The 24,675-nt window shown below is 36.6% G+C and overlaps 1 protein-coding gene across 1 annotated transcript; it reads left to right on the top strand.

Annotated features, from left to right (window-relative positions):
• The first annotated feature begins 58 nt into the window (after positions 1-58).
• Positions 59-24,620, top strand: RPF1 (ribosome production factor 1 homolog). Its single transcript, XM_025872087.2, has 9 exons — positions 59-323; positions 1,890-1,946; positions 3,656-3,736; positions 14,815-14,910; positions 15,488-15,641; positions 22,741-22,823; positions 23,238-23,419; positions 23,609-23,735; positions 24,388-24,620. Exons 1-9 carry the CDS (start codon positions 96-98, stop codon positions 24,427-24,429), a joined length of 1,050 nt encoding a protein of 349 aa, XP_025727872.1. The 5' UTR covers positions 59-95; the 3' UTR covers positions 24,430-24,620.
• Positions 24,621-24,675: the final 55 nt, after the last annotated feature.

Below are 24,675 nucleotides of genomic sequence, written 5' to 3'. Positions count from 1 at the left end.
TTAAGAACTTCCTGACCCCGGAAGTAAAAGATTAAGTAAGGGAGTCTCAGGGGGAGCTATTTCCGTTTCCGTACAGACGCCTAGAAGCAAACACCATGGCGAAAGCCGGGGATAAGAGCGGCAGCCGAGGAAAGAAAGGCCTGAAACGGAAAGCGACCGCCGAAGAACCTCAGGAGGCTGCAGCCGCTGAGGATGGGGCGCCGGAAAGCGGGGTCCAACTCCCGAAAGCGGCTGCCTTCCCCCCGGGCTTCAGCATTTCGGAAATTAAGAACAAACAACGGCGACACTTAATGTTCACGCGGTGGAAACAGCAGCAGCGTAAGGTAGGACGGGGCGGAGGCGGCAGGGCGCATGCGCCGCGTCATTCTTGCGCGCGTGTGGCAGTGGGGCGGGGAATAGCGCTTGCGTGGTCGCTCTTGCCTCGCGTCCCGGAGACGGTAATTAATCTAGACGAGTGAGAATGATGTTTTTGTGTCCTGGTCCCCTCGCACTGTTTGGGAGACTTTCTCTAGGTTCAGCTTTTTACCTGAACGTCAAGGTTTCTCTTCCTTTCTAGCCCCTTTCTAGGTTCCCCCTCTGAGAATGAAAGCGAGAAGTACCGCTCTCCTAGCAGTGAAAATACCCTGCTGACCTGGATGGCGAAATTCTTCCATCTCTGTGCTTCGCCTACTCCATCTAACTTTGGCTGATTCCTAGAATCTGTAAAACGGGCACTGCATAAACCCAAAGTGATGCTTCTCTGATTCCTGGACAGCAACTCTTACCGAAATTAATTCTGTGAAGTTTCTAGTAATTGTGTTTACAACGTTCCCTTCAGCCTGTTCTAGGAGATAAATATGAGGAGATAAAGCTCAAGGTCACAGTGCTTATTTGTGGCTAAATTGAAATTGGAAGCAAGCATTTGTTTATTCTTGTACGTCATAAAAGTTACACACATAATATTCTTTTTACTTGCCTGTCTCCTCTTACTAGATGCTAGATTTTTTGAGGCGGTGGATTGTGCCTTATTCATTATAAGCGCCAAAGTGCTATTGGAGTACATAGAGAATCTAACTCATTCTAGGTGAGCGCGTTTGCGGGAAAGGTCTCCTAGAATTCTGACTTCTTGACACCATAATCTGAAACTTGATGGGTGGAGGGTAGATAGGCACTGGGGGGTGGGGGGGAGAGTACTTTGTATTGTGTGTTAAGCATTCTGTTTAGAAATATCCGGAAGGTACAGATTTACAGTACAATTGTAATTCACCTTGCAAGTTCTTAATAATTTTAAAAGCATATTTTGATTATAAGATTTATGGAAAACTAATGGTGGTTCATTGGAAGCAATCTGAAAACATATCTCCCATTCTCATTTATTTTTAGTACTTTCCAAAAGAAACAAGCAGCATAGCCATGGTTTTCTTTAGAACGCACCTTGTTAGGAATGCAAAATAAAACAAAAACTTGTTTTAAGTATACATTTTACATTTTTACTTAAATTGAGACTTTTTTTTTTTAAAGATTTTATTTATTTATTTATTTGAGAGAGAGAATGAGATAGCGAGAGAGAGCATGAGACGGGGGAAGGTCAGAGGGAGAAGCAGACTCCCTGTTGAGCAGGGAGCCCGATGCGGGACTCCATCCCGGGACTCCAGGATCATGACCTGAGCCGAAGGCAGTCGCTTAACCAACTGAGCCACCCAGGCGCCCCAAGATCTTTATTTTTTATTGATTGGCCAGCTTATTTGGTTTACATTAACTTAGGTATGAAAATCTGTGTCAGGATGTTTAATACATTACAAAGATTGCTCAGTTTAAGTATTCATAGCATTAGTAATGTAGAGTTTCGGTATGTGTTTGTGATATAACTGGTGGTTTCTCAATATTGTTCTTTGCTTTAAACTTTTTAGGAGAAGTTGGCAATTAAGAAAAAACTTAAGAAAGAGAGAGAAGCTCTTGGTGATAAGGTAAATAAAATTTTTAGCCATCTGCTTTTTGTCTTATATTGAGGAATGCTTCCAGATATTTATGTTGTATCATTTTCTTTTAAATTTATTATAAAATATTCCCAGTGTATAAAAGATGTGAAAATAAATAGTATAACAAACCCCTTTCTATTCTTCACTCAGCTTAGAAACAGTGCGTTTAGCAAATAATATTCAAAGTCTTTTGGATGCTTCTTCCTGATTGCTTTCCCTTCCAAAGATAAGCACTTATGAAATTGTCATGTTTTGTTCCCATGCACTTCTTTTTTTGTGTCCCTAAACAATGAAGACAATAGTGGTGTTTTGCATTTTTTTCAAAATTTCATATAAATGGTGTGTCTGCTTCATCGTGCTTATTTTACTTAATTTAATGTGTTTGAGAGACAGAAACTCATCTTCCTGACTTTGGGAATGGGGAAGCTCCCCAGTCTACGCCTTGCCAGACTTGCCAGTATTAGACTGTTTTGACTTGCAGAATCCTATCAAGTAACGTTAGTCTCTTAATTTTCTCAGTAATCAGTCAATTACAGCAAATATGCCAATCACCATTTGGAAATTTCACCATTCTTGTTTTTTGGACTGAAAGATGACTTCCTAGAACTGCCTCCTTTAAGAAATTACTTTTAAAACTTAATATTTGTTTCATAGAATAATAAAAAATAAAATCCTAGTTTATCAGTTCATACTTCTTCATATCTCTGGTAGCATACATATGTTTTGAATTTGTTTTAGTCAGTGTAGGCTTACAATTCTGTGTTCCTGCTCCTTAGCATTTCATTTACACAGCTTTTTGGTCTAAGCTGAGAATGTATGTTGCCAATTCTAACAGTATTCCATTATGTTAAAGTGTCGTAGTCATTACCCTCTTATGTTGGATATTTGCCCTATTTGCTGTTCATTTCCACCAGTAATAGTGACACTGCATATTTGTTTATATATTGTTTCTCCCTTTCATTCCTTACCATAAATGCCTCAAACTAGAATTACTAGCTCAGAAGATTAGATTTGTAGCTTTTGTTACTTATTTCTGAATAGCTTTCTGGAAGTATTGGAAAGGTAGATATACCTTTGTACAGCCAACCCTTGAACAGCATGGCAGTTGGGTTGCAGACCATCTCCACTCCTGCACAGTTGAAAGTCCCAAAAACTTAACTATGAATACCCTACTATTCATCTGAAGTCTTAATGATAATGTAAATAATCAATTAACACATATTTTATATGTTATATTTACTATATACTGTATGCTTACTATAAAATAAGCTAGAGAAAAGAAAATATTCAGAAAATTATAAGAAAATACATTTTTAGTCTTGCACTGTAAAAAATTCGCATGTAAGAGGGCCTGCACAGTTCAAATCTATGTTGTTTTAGGGTCAACTGTAATTTTTTTCATTCTGTTTAATAAACTTAGCAGATAATTATTTTAATTCCACTTTCTTCTTTCAGCTACTTCTGTATGGTTTTATGTCATTTCATTCAGTTAGCAATTCTTCTGGGATGTTTATGTTTCTGCTCAGAGTTAAAAACCTCTTACTCGGTATTATTTTTAGGATTGATGTAGCAGTGGAAGTGAGGAACAGATTTAGTTTTTGGATTATTTGTAAATTTCTGTTACTCTTCCGCAATCAGAATGCAAAATTATTAATGTAAATTGTTTCTAAAACTTAATCTTTTTTTCTTTTATTTAGGCTCCACCAAAGCCTATACCAAAGACCATTGACAACCAGAGAGTATATGATGAAACTGTAGTAGACCCTAATGATGAAGAGGTAATGTTACAAGTCTTAAATAAATTTGGATGGCCACATTTGCTAAATCATTTGTTCATATATTGATACTTAAAGTACTGGCTGGTGAAGTTGTATAATGGACTGATTCAGCTATAATGTTGGCATATTATTTGCTATAGATTATTTCATAATTGAATTTCTCAAATATTCTAGAAAAAGGCAGTGGGATTACTTATTTTCTAGAAATGTATGATATTTTATGCCTAGGTAAACTTTTTGTCATTTAGTATCTTGTGTAGTGCTTCTGTTGTTTTTAATATTCGAAAATTATTCCTCATACTATAGATTTTTGTAGTATTAGACATTTTGATTTAAGGATAACATTTGGTGGTATTTCCTGTGTCCTCATAAAACTCTTGGCTTCAAGATAATATCCACTTGTCACTTTTCACATTTTCCTTTTAAATAGTTGGCAACAGTACAGTGAGAGAATCAGCATTTTTAAACTTTTTTTTTTGTATAGCAGATTTGGTTTTGGTTATATTTGCTCTCCAACAGTACTGTTAGTGACAGTCTTTAACATTTCCTGATATAGTCATTCATTCAATCAGTCTGTCAATCTTCCAGCAAATGTTTGATTGCCTGCCATGTATTGGGATCTGTTTTAGGGACTTGGAACCCACCAGTGCACCAAACACTCTGCCATATATACACACAAAGTATCAGCCCACCTGGAACTTACATTCTAGGGAGAGAGACAAACAGTGAACATAATAAAATAAATTATGTGTTGCGGGGGTGAAAGAGGGGGCCTGGGTGGCTCAGTCAGTTATGCGTCCCAGCTTGATTCTGGCTCATGTCATGATCTCAGGGTTGTGAGATCGAGCCCCAACTCAGACTCTGAGCCCCAACTCAGACTCTGTGCTCCGCGGGGAGTCTGTTTGAGATTTTCTTTCTTCCTCTCCTCCTGCATGCGCCTGCTCTCTCTCCTAAAATAAATCATAAAAAAAAATTGGGTAAAGTAGATTTAGGACTACCTGAAGTAGAGAGAGTTTGCAATTTTATATATAGGAGTATGTGTGTATGTACGTTTTATTTAGTTTGACATAATTTCAGACTTAATAGAAAAGTGGGAATTCATATATGCCCTTCACCTAGATTTCCTAAATACTAAATTGTACCACACATGTTTTTCTTTTGTATTCTGTCTGCAATGCTTGAGAGTAAATGGCAGCCATGAAGCCTGTTTACTCCTATATAATATAGTGGATTTTACTTATAAACAAGTGTGTTTTTCTTAAACACAGGGTATAGTTATCAAAATCACAGAATTAACATTGATTATTATCTAGTCTAGACATCTTACTCAGATGTCTACAGTTGTCCAAATGGTGTCATTTTTAGCAAAAGAAAAATCCAGCTCATGCATTTTATTCCATTATAAGGACTTTAACCTCCCTCAATTTGGAACAGTTCCTCGGACTTTCTTTGCTTTTAGTGTCCAGGTATTTTGTGGAATGTCACTTAATATGAGTTTCATAATTGCTCATGATTATGTTCAGTTTATGTACTTTTCTTTTTAATCAGTTGTTTGTTCATGTCTATTGCCCATTCTGTTGGTTAGGGTTGCAATTCTATATAATGATGGTCAGAGTAGGCTTCATTGAGAAGATGACCTTTTAGCAAAGACTTGAAGGATGTAAAGAAATTAGCCATTTTTGGATGTAAAGAAATTGACCTCCTTGCAGTTCTGCCCCACTTGTTTCCAAGGGATGGCCAATGTAAAAACTAGTGCATAAACAGTTAATGCAAAAGCTCTAAGGCAGGAGGAGCATGTTTAGTATGTTTTTGAAGAAGAGCAAGGAAGCCAGTATGCTGAAATATAGTGAGCAAGAGAGAGGGTTATAGAAGAGGTGCCAGGGAAAGTATTGGGAAGAGCAGAGGCCAGAGCAGTGGCTTTGTTGCCCATCGTGAGGACTTAGGCTTTTATACTTAGTGAAATGAGCCATTGGATGGTTTTGTACAGAGGAATGATATGATCACACTTAGTTTTTAATAGTAATTGGTTGCTGTCTGAGAATGTAATTAGAGAGGCAAATAGATACTTAGGAAGCTACTGCAGTAATCCAAGAAAGAGATTATGATGATGATGACTTGGGCTATTGGGCTACAGTGGTTACAGTGTGTGTTGAGAATCAGTTTGATTCGGGTTTTTTCCCCGGGTGTATATTTTGAAATTAGAGCCACTAGAATTTCTTGATAGATTGGAAATGGGATATGAGAGAAAGAGGATTCAAAGATGGTATTGAGGTTTTTAGCCTGAGCAGTTAGAAGGATAGAAGGATGGAATTGTCATTGAAGAGATACAGAAGAGGTCTTGGCTGGAGATAAATTGGAAATCATAGGTATTTAGAGGCTACATATATGTAAAAATTTCCTAAATATTTACCTGGGGGAGAATTGTTGGGTCATGAGGTGTGTAAATGTTCAACTTTACATGGTGGTGCCAAAATGTTTTTCAAAGTAGTGGTATCATTTTTCACTTGCATAGAATAAGGGCAGTATTTCTGGTCATCTACATTCTGACCAATACTTCTACATTCTGACCAGGACTTTGCCTAGTATAAAGGACTATCTCGTTGTGGTTTGAGTTTGCGTTTCCCTTACTCCTAATGTGGTTGAGCATCTTTTTCATGTATGCACTGTTTTTGTTAAAGTTATGCAAGCTTATGTCTTTTGCCCAGTTTTTTATCCTATAGTATATTTTACTGATTTGTAGAACTTCTTTTTATATTTTGGATACTAATCTTTTATTAAGTATCTTCCAATTTGTGGATGCTCTTTTTACTTTTTCTGTGTTGTCTTTTGGTGAATAAAAGTCCTTAATATAGTTGAGTTTAAAGTTTTTTAATACTTAATGTTTTTTTGGTCATATTTAAGAAATCTTTATCCTGTGATCATATGTTCTCATATTTTTTTTCCTAAAAAAAATTGAAGAGTTGATTTTCACATTTATGTACATAATCACCAGGAATCGATTTTTTTTGTTTGGTAGGAGAAAGAAAACCAGTTTCTTTCTTTCTTCCCCTGCCCCTTTTCCTACCCCCACCATATGTAACCAGTTTCCCCAGCACCATTTTTGCAATAGTACAACTTTTCCCACTGAATTATAATGCCGTGTCATAAATCAAGTATCCATATATACTTGGCCTTTTTCTGGACTATTGGTCAGTTTGTTGCTATATGACTTCTTTATTTTCTTAATTATTTATCTTCATGGTAAGTTTTGGTATCTGTTAGAGCAGAATGCCCCTCTCCGTCCCTATCCTTTAATCTCTCTCTTCAGGAACGTTCTCTCTCTGAAACTTTCATCTGCCATATAAAATTATAAATTGTATTAAAGCAGATAACTTAGGGGTTCCATTTATATATTGCTTTTTTTAGATAGGTCTTCTTACTGAAAATGCATTTCAATGAATATAGTTTTCTTCATGCAAGTTTTATACATAAATTTTGTTAGAGCTATTGCTGTGTATCTTGTGTTTTTTATTAGTGTAAATCACATCTCTGAAAATTGTTTTATTTGCTGATTTATAAAAATGCCATTGATTTTTGGATTGTGATCTTCTAAACAGTAGTTTACCTAAATTCGTTTCTAATAATTTGATTAAATATTGTTTTCATTTCATGTTTAACTAATCATTTCTGCAAATAACTTTCAGTCCATTAATAATTTATTTCTTTTGTGCTGACTAGAACCTCCAGCATGTCAAATAAATAGAAACAGCAATAGTGTTATCTGTGCCATGTTCCTAATTTTAAAGAGAATCCTTCTAACATGTCATCATTAATGTTTATCTTTAATGGTAGATTCTCCTTATGAGTTAAGAAAATCCATTTATTCTTTTCTTGCTGGCGGGGTTGTTTGTTTTATCATGAATGAATGTAAAATGTTACCAGATACTTTTTCTGCAAATATTGAGATGAGTATGCAGCTTTTCTCCTTTATTGTATTAATGTAGGAAATGAAATAGATTCTCTAATGTTAAATCTCTTTTGCATTCTTGGGATAAATTCAATTTAATTAAGATGTTTTATCTTTTACACATTGTTTTGGTTTGTCAGAACTTTGGAATATGTGTATCTGTGTATATAAGGGAGACTGCAGTAATGTTCCTTTCCATTCCTAATATTATCTATTTGGGCTTTTCACCGGAGATAAAATGTTTTGTTAACTCTTTTCAAACTACTTTTTTGATCATCCCTATTTGAAACTTTGTTTTCTAATTTATTTATATCTTACCTTATCTTTATCATTTATTTCCTATTACTCTCTTGAGTTTATTCTTTTTATTTGATTAACTTATTTTTCAACTTCCTTTCTATAATGAGCAATTAAGGCCACAAAATTCCCTCTAAGTACCACTTTTGGTATATCCCCCAAGCTTTAAGATGTGTGTCCTTCCTTATTGTTCAAATTTTAGTATCTCTTATAATGAAAGATTTGTTGATTTCTTCTTGTAATTTCATGTTTTTGGTTTTGCTTTTGTTTTGTTTTTGCTTGGTGTATTTTATTTATTTTCCCCTGATCCTTGTATTTCTTTTCTTCTACTTACCTAAGGTTTCATTTATTCTTCTTTTTCTAGTTTCTTAAAATGGAATCTTACATTACTAGGTTTATACTTTTCTTTCTTTTTAATATAATCACATAAAGCTATGGTTTTCCTCCTAAGCACTGCGGTAGCCACAGCCCATACATTTTGATATGTTGTTGTGTTTTCATTTTCATTCTGTTCAAGATATTTTCTAATTTCTCTTGGGATTTCTTCTTTGGTTCATTGATTATCAAGAAGTGTGTTGCTCAATTTCCAAATACTTGAGGATTTCCCAGATATATTTCTGCTGTTGATTTCTAATCCAATTTTATTGTGGTTCTGGAACATACTCTGTTTGATTTTAGTCCTTTTCAAGTAAAGAGACTGTTCTGTGTTCTAGGGCAAGATCTATTCTGGAGAATGTTCTGTGTTCCTTTGGAAAACATGTATGTTCTACTGTTTTGAAGTAGATTGTTAAGAGAGTTGTTTTCAGTTGGTTGATTGTGTGGTTCAGATTTTCTATATACTTGCTGAATTTCTAATTCTATCAGTTACTGAAAGAGGAATATTGAAATCTCTAATTATAATTTTCGAATTATTCATTTCTTCCATTCCTTTCAGTTTTGCTTCATGTCTTTTTGGGGGTTCTTTTGTTAGGTACATACCTATTTTTTTTTAATAATTTTTTATTGTTGTGTTAATCACCACACATTACATCATTAGTTTTTGATGTGTTCCATGATTCATTGTTTATGCATAATACCCAGTGCTCCACGCAGAATGTGCCCTCTTTAATACCCATCACCAGGCTAACCCATCCCCCCACCCCCTCCCCTCTAGAACCCTCTGTTTTTCAGAGTCCATTGTCTCTCATGGTTCATCTCCCCCTCCGACTTACTCCACTTCATTCTTCCCCTCCTGCTATCTTCTTTTTTTTTTTTCTTAACATATATTGCATTATTTGTTTCAGAAGTACAGATCCGTGATTCATCAGTCTTGTACAATTCACAGTGCTCACCGTAGCACATACCCTCCCCAATGTCTATCACCCAGCCACCCAATCCCTCCCACCCCCCACCACTCCAGCAACCCTCAGTTTGTTTCTGAGATTAAGAATTACTCATATCAGTGAGGTCATATGATACATGTCTTTCTCTGATTGACTTACTTCACTCAGCATAACACCCTCCAGTTCCATCCACGTCGTTGCAAATGGCAAGATCTCATTCCTTTTGATGGCTGCATAATATTCCATTGTGTATATACACCACATCTTCTTTATCCATTCATCTGTCGATGGACATCTTGGCTCTTTCCACAGTTTGGTATTGTGGACATTGCTGCTATAAACATTGGGGTGCACGTACCCCTTCGGATCCCTACATTTGTATCTTTGTGGTAAATACCCAGTAGTGCAATTGCTGGATCGTATGGTAGCTCTATTTTCAACTGTTTGAGGAACCTCCATACTGTTTTCCAGAGTGGTTGCACCAGCTTGCATTCCCACCAACAGTGTAGGAGGGTTCCCCTTTCTCCACATCCCCGCCAACATCTGTCGTTTCCTGACTTGTTAATTTTAGCCATTCTGACGGGTGTGAGGTGGTATCTCATTGAGGTTTTGATTTGGATTTCCCTGATGCCGAGCGATGTTGAGCACTTTTTCATGTGCCTGTTGGCCATTTGGATGTCTTCTTTGGAAAATTTCTGTTCATGTCTTCTGCCCATTTCTTGATTGGATCATTTGTTCTTTGGGTGTTGAGTTGGATAAGTTCTTTATAGATTTTGGATACTAGCCCTTTATCTGATATGTCATTTGCAAATATTTTCTCCCATTCTGTCGGTTGTCTTTTGGTTTTGTGGACTGTTTCTTTGGCTGTGCAAAAGCTTTTTATCTTGATGACATCCCAGTAGTTCATTTTTGCCCTGGCTTCCCTTGCCTTTGGCGATGTTTCTAGGAAGAAGTTGCTGTGGCTGAGGTCGAAGAGGTTGCTGCCTGTGTTCTCCTTTAGGATTTTGATGGACTCCTGTCTCACATTTAGGTCTTTCAACCATTTGGAGTCTATTTTTGTGTGTGGTGTAAGGAAATGGTCCAGTTTCATTCTTCTGCATGTGGCTGTCCAATTTTCCCAACACCATTTGTTGAAGAGACTGTCTTTTTTCCATTGGACATTCTTTCCTGCTTTGTCAAAGATTAGTTGACCATAGAGTTGAGGGTCCATTTCTGGGCTCTCGATTCTGTTCCATTGATCTATGTGTCTGTTTTTGTGCCAGTACCATACTGTCTTAATGATGACAAGTTTGTAATAGAGCTGGAAGTCCGGAATTGTGGTGCCGCCAGCTTTGCTTTTCTTTTTCAATATTCCTGTGGCTATTCGGGGTCTCTTCTGGTTCCATACAAATTTTAGGATTATTTGTTCCATTTCTTTGAAAAAGGTGGATGGTATTTTGATGGGGATTGCATTGAATGTGTAGATTGCTCTAGGTAGCATTGACATCTTCACAATGTTTATTCTTCCAATCCATGAGCATGGAACGTTTTTCCATTTCTTTGTGTCTTCTTCAATTTCTTTCATGAGTATTTTATAGTTTTCTGAGTACAGATCCTTTGCCTCTTTGGTTAAATTTATTCCTAGGTGTCTTATGGTTTTGGGTGCAATTGTGAATGGGATCGACTCCTTGATTTGTCTCTCTTCTGTCTTGTTGTTGGTGTATAGGAATGCCACTGATTTCTGTGCATTGATTTTATATCCTCCTACTTTACTGAATTCCTGTATGAGTTCTAGCAATTTTGGGGTGGAGTCTTTTGGGTTTTGCACACACAGTATCATATCATCTGCAAAGAGTGAGAGTTTGACTTCCTCTTTGCCGATTTGGATGCCTTTGATTTCTTTTTGTTGTCTGATTGCTGTGGCTAGGACTTCTAATACTATGTTCAATAGCAGTGGTGAGAGTGGACATCCCTGCCGCGTTCCTGACCTTAGGGGAAAAGCTCTCAGCTTTTCCCCATTGAGAATGATATTCGCTGTAGGTTTTTCATAGATGGCTTTTATGATATTGAGGTATAGGTACATACCTATTTTTAATTTTTTTTTTGTTTTTACTTTTCTTCAGGTATGTGTCCGCTTACAATTACTGTATCTTCCTAATGTACTGACTCGTAATCCAGTGTCCCTTATTGTCCCGTCCCTTAAATTGTTCACTGCAGCATTTCTTTTCTTAATGTCTATTTTGTCGCATGTACACATAGCCATCTAAATTCTCTTATGGTTACTGTTCACATGGTATATCTTTTTTCATGCTTTTACTTTTAACCAGTTTGTATCTTTGAATTTAAAATGTCACTTACAGACAGCATATGGTTGGATATTGCTCTTTCATTCAGTCTGACAATTAGTGTTTAGTGTTAATTATTGATGTAGTTATATTTATATCTGCCATTTTGCTTTTTTTAACATATTTTATAACTTTATTTTTCTTGTTTCTCCTTGACTGCTTTCTTTTATATTAAAAAATATTTTTTAGTATGCTATTTTAATTCCTCTTAATCTTTTGAATTATATATTTAGGGTTCTTTTAGCAGTTTCTCTAGGAATTACAGCATACTTCTTTATTTATCACAATCTACTTCAAGTAAATATAGACGTGATGCTGGTAAAGTATAGCAGGTTTATACCAGTGTAGCTTTGTTTCCTCCACTGTTGTTTATGGTGTTGTCATATATACAACATCTGCCTATGTTATAAATGCAGTGTTATAATTTCTGCTTTAAATAATCTCATTAAAAAAAAGAAATTAAGAGTGTACACACACACACAAAGTCTTTTGTGGTTACCTTTGTATTTACCATTTATAGTGCTGTTCTTTCTTTTCCTTGGATCCGAGTTACCATCTGCTGTCATTTTCTTTCAGCCTGTAGAATCTCCTTATGTTTTTGTTTTTATAACAGATCTAATAGCTAATTACCTCATTTTTGTTTATTTGAAAATACGCTTATTTTACCTTCAGTTTTGAAAGAATTTTGCAAATTACAAAATTCTTGGTTGACTTTTTTTTTTTCTTTTAGTATTTGGAACATATTCCATTACATTTTGACCTTCATAATTTCTGATGAGACATCAGCCATTTTAATAGTTGTTCACCTACACATGATTTTTCTTATTTCTTTCAAAATGTTCTGTTTTTGGCTCTTAGCAGTTTGACTTTGATGTGTTTAGGTTATTCTTTTTATCCTATTTGGGGTTTGTTGAGCTTGTAGCTGTATGTTAAGAATTTTTCACCCATTATTTCTTCAAATACTTTTTTCTACATTCTCTTTCCTTCAAAGAGTTCCTTTTTTTTTTTTTTTAAGATTTATTTATTTATTTATTAGAGAGAGAGAGAGAGAGAGAGAGAGAAGGATCAGGGGGAGAGGGAGAGGGAGAAGCAGGTTCCCCGATGAGCAGGGAGCCCAGTGTGGGGCTTGATCCCAGGACCCTGGGATCATGACCTGAGCTGAAGGCAGACGCTTAATGGACTGAGCCACCCAGGTGCCCCAGAGACTTCCTTTTCACACACTATTGAAATGGTTAACATTGTCCTAAGTTTCTTCAGTTTTACTCTTTTTTTGATGATTGTTTTCTCTGTTCTTCAGATTGGATATTTATTAATCCAATTTCAAATTCATTGATTCTTTTACCATCTTAGATCCACATTAAGCTCCTCTTTTCTCTTAATTTCTTGAATAGATTTATTATGCTACTTTGAAATTTTCACTAAATTCAACATCTAGGCCCAGTCAGAGACAGTTTTTATTGGCTGCTTTTTTCCTCATTATAGGTCATACTAAATACCTAATTTTTGGCCAAAAGCTGGACATTTTAGACAACATATTACAGTAGTTCTGGACTGTTTTATTTTCTGAGTTACTGATTTTTTTGTTCTAGTAACTTGCCTAGATTTAAACTGTGTAATGAATATGTCTCCCCATCAGTAGCACTGTCAATGCAAAATGAACAAATCTTTTAGAATTTCTAAAAAAAAAGAGAGAGAGAGAGAGAAAGGAAAGCAAGCAGCCAAGCCCAGTTGAGGACAGCTGGTCAGGATACAGTCTTGACAAAGAAGAGAGTACTCTGGAGAAGGAACATCTAATACAGGGTTATGTATGTTTTTTGTTACATCAAGAGTTTGTTACAAAGCATCATGACAAAGGACATTTCAGAAAATTACAAACTTTATCTTATGCTTTTAGTATGTGCAAGGTTGCAGGCTTTGGAGGTATGGGAGTGGAATTTAGGGAGATTTTTACTCATCTTTAGTTTAAAGTGTTCTTCTGGAAAGTTATTTGTTAACAAAGTAGATATACAGTGTGTGTTTGGGGCAGAAATAGAGCCCATGCTTTGAAGTTTGGTGAAGTCATGCTAACCTTGGTAAAAGTTCGCTTCCTTGGGAGCCCAGGAGCAGGGCCCACAAACATTAAAAGTTGAATTTCCTTTATCAGCAATGGGTGTCTCTCCTTGTTTTTTTTATTGTTATTTCTAACCCCTCCCTAGAGATCATCTCTTTGTTTGTATGGCTTAATGGTAAGCCAGTGATTTGGGTAGAGATTGTGTTGAGGTACCTTGAGCCTCTCAACTTCTATCAACTGAGCTGGGTGTGGGTTGAGGATTGCATTCAAAGTTGCAGCCGGTTCTCAAGTCTCTTTCGCCTTTCATGTGAATTGGTTTCTTAGAACGCTCCCATGTGTAGTTCAGCTGTCAGCCAGGGATTTGTGGAGATTATCTCAGCCCCTCTATGGCTCTTTCACTTCCTTAGCTCTCCTTTATATTTCTGGTTGGTCCACACCTACCCTGAACTGGCCCAGTAACCTTGGACTAGCAAAGCAATGGTTTTCAAATCCACCTCTCCCCAATCCAGTCCACCACCCTTGGATTCAAGATTGCTGGTTCTTGCCTACCATCAGACCTAAAGTTGATAAAGTTACTATTTTCACAGCCATGTTGATGGAAGAAATGGAATAGTTCTAAGCAAGATTCCTGATGTCCTTGCCCCTAGCCCTAGCCATTTTTCAAAAATGAACACAGCTCAGGGCGCCTAAGTGGTTCATTTGGTTAAGCACCCAACTTTTGATTTCAGGTCAGGTCATGATCTCAGGGTCGTGAGATCGAGTCCTGTGTTGGGTTCTGCACTCAGCACGGAGTCTGCCTGAGATTGTCTCCCTCTTCCTCTGCCCCTCCCCCTGCTCACACACTCTTCTCTCTCTCTAAATAAATAAATAAATAATCTTCAAAAGAATAAACACAGCTCAGTTTGTGTCTTGAAATTGTTTTTTGACAATTTTTTCCAGTTTTATACTTGTATTCTGCAAATAGAAAATCACTCAGCCTGTTCATGTTGCCATTGATATAAGTCCTTCTTGGCTTTCTTTAAATCCCCTATCAGCTAGGAAGGTAGTCAGTGTCATAGAATCCTGCTGGAGCTACTTTTAAAATTTTGGCCTAGTAGAGTATTTGTTTGATATAAGATTATATTTTTTTCTGTTCACAGGTTGCTTATGATGAAGCTACAGATGAATTTGCTTCTTACTTCAACAGACAAACTTCTCCCAAGATTCTCATCACAACATCAGATAGACCTCATGGGGTAAACATATCAATCAGTATAGTTATTGAATTCTTAATTTTCTTACATTACTTAGACTATTTAAAAGAACTCCTTTCAGAAGATCTGAGTTAAATTATTAGTAATTGCCATAGATAATACCTGTGAATAAGCTAAATAAAATTAATACTGTGATGTGATACAGCTTCTCTAAGCATGATTTTTCAGGATAGGGTTTATCAGCCTCAGCACTATTAGCATTCTGGGCTGCATCATTTTTTATCATGGGGATAGTCCTGTTCATCATAGGATGTTTAGGAGCATGCCTGGCCTCTGCCCACTAGATACCACTACCCACCACCCCTACCACTACCACCAGTTAGAACTATTTTTGCCAAGTGTCCTCCAGTGGGGAATAATCACCCCCAATTGAGAACCACTGCTTTAGGATGATCAGCCTTTGATAAAGGATTAAATACTGTTCAGATACCATTCTTTCCCTACCCTTGCCCTTTATTAATAACACTTATATTAATCATTGCTTTTTTCTTTATAAATGTATTCCACATAAGACTGATTCCTTTTCACCTTCTAGGATTTCTGTTATTTTGTTTTGCAGAGAACAGTACGACTCTGTGAACAGCTCTCCACAGTTATACCAAACTCACATGTTTATTACAGAAGAGGACTGGCTCTGAAAAAAATTATTCCACAGTGCATTTCAAGAGATTTCACAGATCTGATTGTTATTAATGAAGATCGTAAAACACCAAGTATCCTTTCTTTATTAAAGAAGTTTTCCTGTCTCACCTTCAGCCCCCTTTTAAAATATATTTGAAAGAATAAGGAAATGTTTTCTATAACTTTAAGAACATAATTTTTTAAGCTAGAAAATTATGAATCTAAGATTCTATGAACTTTTCATGTAGCAAATATTCATCAAGTAAATGCTACAGGCAAGACATTACTTTAATCCTTAGTAAAAGATGCAGAGATGAACAAGAGCTTCAGGGAGTTCATAATCTAGTAGGAGAAAATAGATAAGCAAACTAACAAAAATGGAGAGTGGATAGTACAATTAAAGAGAGAAATACACTGCACACTCTGGTAAAATCTGTCCTGGGGATATCAGGGAGGGAGGACTTGACAGAAAATATGCTTAAGCTCAGTCAAGGTGAATATGGGTAAATGAGGTGAATAAGGTGGAAGAAGAGTGCCCAGTGCAGATATACTATTTGTAAAGGCAGAGGCATGGTGGAGCTCACCCAACTGGGGATCTGCAGGTAGTTAGATATGGCTAGATTTTATGTTACCAGGGGTGGTATCACAGGATTACATTTTTGAGGTAGATGTTTGAGCCCATATTATGTATTTGCTACTGTTTCAGATGCCAAGAATACTCTATCCTTTTTTCTGTGAGTCTCAGATCTGAGGTGACTGTGTCACATGAAACCAAGGTATTTTTTTTTCCTGTTTGGAGATGAAAGAGCACATAAAGATGCCTAGGTTTGTTTTTGTTGTTGCTGCTGTTTTACTTATTTATTGAATGGTGCCTATGAGCTCATTAATGTAATTTAATTTTTTTTAAGATTTATTTATTTTTAGAGAGCACATGAAGCAGGGGAAGGAGCAGAGGCAGTGGGGCTCAACCCCAGGATCCTGAGATCATGACCTGAGCAAAAATTAAGAGTTAACTCAGCCACCCAGGCTCCTCTGTGAGCTCATTAATTTTGAAGATGATCATTTGAATGGGTCAAATTATTAAAATTATTAAGGATTCATAAAAAATAGGGATAGGACTTTGCTGCTCCCAGAATAACATTTTTTTTTAAATCAATGAACGCTGCCTTTTTTTTTTTTTTTTCATAATAGTTTAAAAGCTATGTTTTAAAAACCTAAATAACTTTTAGGGCCTTATTATTTTCAGTATAAGTTAAAGACATTGTCCACTTGTACAGGTTGCTTTCCAGAGACTAAAATAGGCTAAAACTAGCTTTCTAATGTGATGTTTTGTTGGCCATATTATAATTTGGCTTGGATTGTGGGTTAATGTACCAAAATAACTAAAATCTCTTGAATACGTAACTATTCCAGAAGAGATGTTTTTAATGTAGTTTCTGCTTTCTTTAAAACTGTCTCTCAAAATAAAGTGGCAGGGTCTGTGTTCCTCTCTTATTTTTGGCAGTTAAAAAATTATTACCATTTTAAGGCTGCTAGCAGGCATTCATCAATTCAATAAACATTGTATCCTTGTTTTAGTTGAGGTATTTTATATAGGTTCGTAAGTTTCACTTATACCATCTATTGCCTTTAGACTTATGTTCTCTTTTCCTTATAAAATTGTATTGTCTTTTTACCCAAAATATATTAATATTTTTCTGGTTACCATATTGGACACCTTCAGATCATTAAGGTACCATCAGTACATAGACCAGATTTATATTAAGGAAATAACTAGACTAATTAACCCAAGTGTGAGATTATATTCCTATACACATAAATATATATATGCATACATACATATGCATGTGTTAGGTATCCCATGATTGTAGGTTTTGAGAATAGAATTGTGTAGTTTTTAAAAGTCCTAATGAATAGAATTTTTATAAGTATAATCCTGCCTGGATGTTGATTTTTTTGTTTTTTAGATTTTATTTATTTGAGAGAGGGAGATAGTGACAGAGATAGTGAGAGAGAGCACAAGCGGGAAGGAGAGGGAGAAGCAGGCTCCAGTGGGAGCCTGACGTGGGGCTTGATCCCAGGACGCTGGGATCATGACCTGAGCCAAAGGCAGACGCTTAACTGACTGAGCCACCCAGGTGCCCCTGAATGTTGATTTTTATAATTTCAAAGGTACTTCATTTTCTTTTCTAATTGATATGTACTAATGCAGTTGATGGCAAAGTGTTGGTGGAAGAAGCTAGGAAAGCAAACCTCCTAAATTGCTTTTGTGTTCTCTTAACAGAGAATGGTCTTTAAGACTAATAAGGACATTGATAAGGGGCATTGGAAGTCCATCTTGGTTAAAAAGATTTTTAAGATAAGGCCTAGAAACTCTGAATAAGGTCAGATATCCTGGCTTCAAAGAATATCTGCACAAACTTGTAAATGAGACTTTGCTAACTCTGAGGAAGATATGAGACAGGCAAATGGAAGGAGGAGGGGGAGAGGACTGCCAGTTAGTATTTGCCATGATCCAGAAAAAACATGTAGAATAATTAAAGGGAGAATAATTTGTAGGCACATAATAGGAATGGCAGTGTGATTCCTAGAGACTTAACATGGGCTTACAAATAGTAAGTCACGATTCCTAATGGTGACACTTGGAAAAAAGTTGAAAGAATTGAGGATATTCGGCCTGTGGGAAATTAGAATATGGGGGCATGACAAGATACTGGAAGGGCTGCTATAAAAGAGTAGTGCCAAATGGTGGAAATTTATGGAGATATAAACTTGATTTCCTCTAGAAAAGAGCTTTGTCAGTTATGTAAACTGTAGTATAGTGGCTTTGGGTCAGGCAGATGTGATGTCAAATACACTTCATTACTTGCTGCTTTTGTAATTTTTGTCAAGTTTCTTAGCTACTCGGTTTTCTCCTATTTTAAAGTAAGAAAAAATAGCTAAATCTTTAGGGTTCCCACAAAGACCACATGAAATGTATTATATTTCCGTGGCTTAATGCCTGGTCTGTTGTAGGCATGTTAGTAAATGATATAGGGGGAAGCATGGAAGTTTTTTCTGGAGGGACCTATGTCCTCTATTCAGTATTTTTAAATGGAAATTTGAGCTAGGTAAGTCTTTGTGCTGTACTTTTGGCGGCTTGTAGGCTGTTTTGCATTCTTGGCCTTTGGGTACTAAAAGTCAGTTTTACCTCAGTCTTCATAACAGAATGCCTCTATGCATTAGGGCTTGTGCACAGGTGTAATCCCACCTAGTAAGATCTGCCACCTAGCTCTGAAATTTGGGCTAATCTGCCTAACCCTTCTCAACCTCTTTTCCTTGTTACTGAAATAGGGATAATGACTCCTATTCTTCATGGTTTATGTTAGGAATTATCAATAACATAAGTAGTAAAGCTTTTTGTACATTGCAGGTACTTAGGAACTGATAATTTTGGATTTTGTAGTTTTCTTTTGACAGAAGCCACAATTTAGTGGGAATGTTCTAGGAAGGAGTCAAGTCTTGATTTATGTTGGAAGAAATTATCTTTACCTTCTTAGCATCCTGAGATTTCATGGTTTTTTCCAGTGTGCAAATGATCCAGAAATACTTTTGGTTATACCTCATGAAATTGAACCTGTGGTGAATTTTTGAGAAGTAGGAAAGAATTCAAATAACACTGATTATCTGCTATGTGGTAGGCACTAGTATTTATTAGAAACAAAACAAGTCTTCCAAGAGTTAACAGATTAGTTGGGAAGAAAGTCATTTACATGATTATAAGTCAAATAAGTGACAGGTGCTAAAGTTAAGTAACAGTGACAGCTGAGATTTAAAGCTTAATTTTAACTGTGTAAAAAGAGGTGGCATTTGAAGTAGGCCTCAACAGTACTGCCCTTCTTGGTCAAGCTTGCCTCAGTCCTAGCACGGCGAGCCCCTTCCCCAGAAGACCAGCACCATGTCTCCTGACCAAAGAGTTCTGCAGGGCTTCAGATCTAGTGGAAGTAGTATCAGGTCTCATTTAACAAACAGATCAGAGCACACCTAGTTAAAACGCACCAGATTCTGGCCGAGGACCAAACACTGCCCACTGCAGGCCAGGAGAGCCTCTGCAGACAGCTGGCCTGAAGGACAGAACAGCCAGAACACAAGGTAGAGCACACACAGCACACACCAGGGACACTTCCTAAAGTGCCAGACCCTGGGCCGTATAGGACCTCTACTTCCTAAAGCCATTACTGTTTGGAGCAGGAAACATAACGAGCTTTTCTAACACAAAAGAAAGCAGAGACTTTGACAGAATGCCAGATGGAAAAATTTATCCCGAATGAAAGAACAAGATAATGTCACAGCCAGAGATCTAAGCAAAACAGATATAAGTAACATGTCTGCTGGAGAATTTAAAGCAACAATCAAGGATATTCGTTGGGCTTGAGAAAAGAGATTTCAGGGAGGCCCTTACCACAGAGATAAAAGAGTTAAAAGTCAGAAACGAAAAATGCAATGACTGAGATTGGAAACAGGCTAGATACAGTGAACACAAGGCTAGAAGAAGCAGAGGAATGAGTAAGTGATATAGAAGACAATAACGGAAAATAAGCTGAACAAAAGAATTATGGAACATGAGAACAGATTTAGGGAATTCAGTGACTCCATCAAACATAACAATACTCATAAGAGTGCCAGAAGAAGAGAGAAAAGGGGGCAGAAAATTTGAGGAAATAATAGTTGAAAACTTCCCTAATCTGGGGAAGGGAATAGACATCCACATCCAGGAGGCATAGAGAACTCCCATCAAAATCAACAAAAACAGGCCATCACCAAGATACGTTGTAGTTAAAATGTCAAAATATAGTGATAAAAAAAATCTTAAAAAAAACCCAGTAAGACAAAAGGAAGTCCCCAACTTACAAGAGAAGACCCAAAAGGCTAGCTGCAGATTTCTCAACAAACTTGGCAAGCTAGAAGGCAGTGGTATGGTGTATTCAAAGGGCTGAATGGGAAAAATCTGCAGCCAAGAATGTTCTATCCAGCAAGGCTACCATTCAGAATAGGAGAGAGAGTTTCCCAAACAAAAACTAATGGAGTTTGTGACCACTGAACCAGTCCTGCAAGAAGTATTAAAGGAGACTCTTGAGAGTAGAAAGATCTCCAGAAACAATGACAAAACAAGTAATAAAATGGCACTAAATACATATCTGTCAGTAATTACTCTGAATGTAAATGGACTAAACACTCCAAACAGAATGGATAGAGAAGACCCATCTATATGCTGCCTACAAGAGACCCATTTTAAACTAAAGATACATGCCAATTGAAAGTGAGGGGATGGAGAAGCAAAGATACATGCCAATTGAAAGTGAGGGGATGGAGAAGCAAAATGGATGTAAAAAAAAAGCTGGGGTATCAGTGCTTATATCAGACTTACAAACTAGACTTCAAAGACTAACGAGATGCAGAAGAACACTATCATAATATAGGGGACAGTTGAACAAGATCTAACAGTTGTAAATATGCACCCAACAAGGGGGCACCCGGATATATAAAACAATAACAAACATAAAGGCATTCATTAGTGGGTCTTAGGGATGAGTTAAAAAATGCAGGTATTTGAAATAGCATGAACAAAAAATACATAATAGCATTAATATGTATGGTGTATAAGAGATTGTGTGCCTACCAGTTAAGAAACATAGGCATAAAGGGAGACAGATTAGAAAGGTGATTTGGGGCCACGTGAGAGCTGTACTGATATCTTTGTTTTGTAGATGAGCAGTCATGAGAGTAGTTTGAAATTAGCTTACAGCTGTCAAGACTCAAGGTGTATCTAGTTTGCTTTTCACTTAGCGTGAGAAACCGTGGTAGATAAAATGACAGTTGCGTCCCATACCTTATTACATATAAACTTGATTTACAGTCTATTAGAAAATGTACTTGGAATGGTAAGGGGTCAGACCAACTAGGATACTGTTTTAATGTGGTGGAAAATCTCAAGGACCTCAACTAAGAGAATAGCAGTAAGGGTAAAGAGGAGGCTATGGAAGTCCTTAATGTGAGGGTAAAAGCAGTAAATAGGATTTGGTAAGGAAGGGAAGGAGGAAGTTGAAGATAACCCATGGGCTAATGGGAGAATGTTGATGCCTTTATAAAAAGATGGCAACATTTGTTTTGTAAAACCATGTGCAGATAATTTGGAATAGTCTGATTCTGACCTTTTAAGGTTCCATATTTGGAAGAATCAAGTTGTGTCACAAAGACTTGAGGAATGTTGTATAGGTAGCTGCGTTCCAGACTTTTAAAGCCCTTGGGCTGCTACCCCTGCCAGTTGTAGATATATTTCATTTATAGTTTAGTACGTTTGCCGGGAGTCTCTGTGGTAGTCAGTAAAAACCTGGTTATTAATTAGTTGATTTTACTTTGTGGCACAGTAATCCCAAGAATAAGAGCTTGTCTTTTGAGAAACACTAATAACTTTGATTTCAAAAAGGGAGCTTAGGAGTCTCTAGTCTTATGGGACAGTATTCAAAGCTGACAGCATATACTAACCCTACAAATGTATAAAAAAATATGCACACAAGTGTGTTTATGTATGAAAGTGCATTTTTAGAGTTATAAGGCCTCTGAACATGGAGGTAAACTTTTTGTTTGCAATGCTAAAATCATGCTAGAATCCCATCTTGTCTTATTACTGTTAGGGTAGTGGACATAAGCTCCTTTTGCCTAGTTTTGATGAATACCCAACGCACCCTCTTGTGGGTGATGAGTCATTTATCATATGAAGAGAAAAAGTGGGAGTACTATAGGTTAATCTTTTTTTGAAATACTGGGTTGACTTACGGGGCTTTAGTTTTTTTTTTTTTTTTTTTTTAAAGATCTTACTTGACAGACACAGCGAGAGCAGGAACACAAGCAGGGGGAGTGGGAGAAGGAGAAGCAGGCTTCCCGCTGAGCAGGGAGCCCGATGTGGGACTCGATCCCAGGACCCTGGGATCATGACCTGAGCCAAAGGCAGATGCTTAACAACTGAGCCACCCAGGCACCCACGGGGCTTTAGTTTTGAGTGTGGTAAACTGTTAACCCAGAGGCATACATGTACCTACCTATTCACCTAGCTACAAATTTTATAAGCCTTTGGACATACAGAGGCCCAGTTATTTATACAATTTAAGATTTAAATTACAGCGTTCAGTGTGTTCTTAGCTTTATGAACAGATGGATTAATTCTAAGTCACTTGCCAAATGGCCCAACTGCTCATTTTAAGATGAGCAGTGTTCGTTTGCGTAAAGAAATTAAGGTAAGTTTTATTCATTCCTTGATTGGCATTGGTCTCCTTATAGTGTATGCTTAGTCAACTCTGTAGACTTGCAGATTGAATTGCTTTTATAATGGCATTGGTCCTTCTGCTTAAAGCAAGTTTCATCTACTGGCAGTTTCCTTATGAGATTGTAATTGAGTTATAGCAGACAGGCAATAGCCTTCATTACTATGAAACAGGTTACTTTTCTAGTAGGACTTTCTGGTACAGTCAACTGCATGTTAAAATAATTTTAGATGTATTTTATTTAATGGGATTGATAAGTCATCTGTGGTAGTTTGTCATTAAGATAGATACCTTTAAAATTTTTCAGTTTGTCACATAAATTCTTAAACTCACAGTATCAGGATATAGATTAATTCCTTATTGTGATATTTTTCATCATTTTTCCAGAGAAGAGGCAAGGACCCTACAGAACACATACCTGAAATAATTTTGAATAACTTTACGACGAGACTGGGTCATTCTGTTGGACGTATGTTTGCATCTCTCTTTCCCCATAATCCTCAGTTTATTGGGAGGCAAGTTGCCACATTCCACAATCAACGGGACTATATCTTCTTCAGATTTCATAGGTGAGGAAGGTACTTTAACTCCTTAGACTTTGACTTAAATCATGAAATATATTTTCAATGTAAACATATTTTCTAACGTATTGTGACAAGTATTGCAGATGAGAAATAAATTTATCTTTTGAACTCTGTCACGTGAAATTACATTTGATTCATTCAGACTGTTTTCCCTTCTTTCATTTATCTTTGAAGGTACATATTCAAGAGTGAAAAGAAAGTGGGAATTCAGGAACTTGGACCACGTTTTACCTTAAAATTAAGATCTCTTCAGAAAGGAACCTTTGATTCTAAATATGGAGAGTATGAATGGGTCCATAAGGTATGTGCCTTATTTCAAAAACCATTTAGATCATTTTAAAAGAATGGAATGAGAAGGAAACCATGTACTTTATGCTTTGAGAGTGCTTACATCTCAAGCTATGCTTCTGACCTCCATAAGCTTGAAAAAAAACCATAAGCTTGAAAAAACCAATCTCTAATAGGGTATTTTGCTCTGGTGATGAACCCTGGTTTATTTGAATTATCCTAAAGATCAGTGGTCCTCAAAGTAGGCCAGCAGCATCACCTAGGAACCTGTTAGGAAGGCAAATTGTTGGCCCACAGACCTACCAAATCAGCATCTTAGGGAGTGGGGCCCAGCACTCCATTTATAAGCCAGTGTTACGATTCTGCTCTATGTTTGAAAACTTTTGCTATAGAGGTTTTGTAAAGTTTGTAGATCATTTTAAATCACAAATGAAAACTTCAATATTTTAAAACCGTCTCTTTTCTAGTAAGCAATAATTCACTTAGGTATTTTTACTTCAAAATTTTATATGTATATTATACACCTACATATTAGAAAAGTAACTTGTAATACCTTTATTAGACCTAGACTATGCAGTCTCTGAAATGGACCCAGAAGGGTTTTTTTTTTTTTAAAGCATTGTTACCTATAAATTGTTTTACTTTTTTTTTTTCCTAATTTTCAGCCCCGGGAAATGGATACAAGTAGAAGAAAATTCCATTTATAAAATACTGAAGGAATAGTATTGAATTGTGCTAAACAGGCCAATCCTGGATTTATGACAGAAGACCCTTTTCAAAATGTCATTTACTGGTTTCATAAACCTTTTCATGTCTGGACAAAGTATCAAGTGCCATGAATTACCATTCACCGTCTATGTAGTAAATACAAATAAAAGTCATTTTGGTGAATTTAGAAGTTGCAGTTTAGGTTTCCTAAAAATTCTCTTATTTCTAGGTACTTATAAGTTGGA

This window comes from Callorhinus ursinus, unplaced genomic scaffold (genome assembly GCF_003265705.2).
Source record: "Callorhinus ursinus isolate GAN/ISIS: 27379988/994484 unplaced genomic scaffold, GSC_fseal_2.0 scaffold9, whole genome shotgun sequence".
Classification (NCBI taxonomy): Eukaryota; Metazoa; Chordata; class Mammalia; order Carnivora; family Otariidae; genus Callorhinus; species Callorhinus ursinus.
This window is presented reverse-complemented; position numbering and strand designations above follow the sequence as displayed.

Coding starts and splice junctions, on each gene's coding strand:
- RPF1 (XM_025872087.2), top strand. CDS start 96: ATGGCGAAAGCCGGGGATAAGAGCGGCAGCCGAGGAAAGAAAGGCCTG. Junction 3,737..14,814: donor TAGACCCTAATGATGAAGAG/GTAATGTTACAA, acceptor TTCTGTTCACAG/GTTGCTTATGATGAAGCTAC. Junction 23,736..24,387: donor AGTATGAATGGGTCCATAAG/GTATGTGCCTTA, acceptor CCTAATTTTCAG/CCCCGGGAAATGGATACAAG.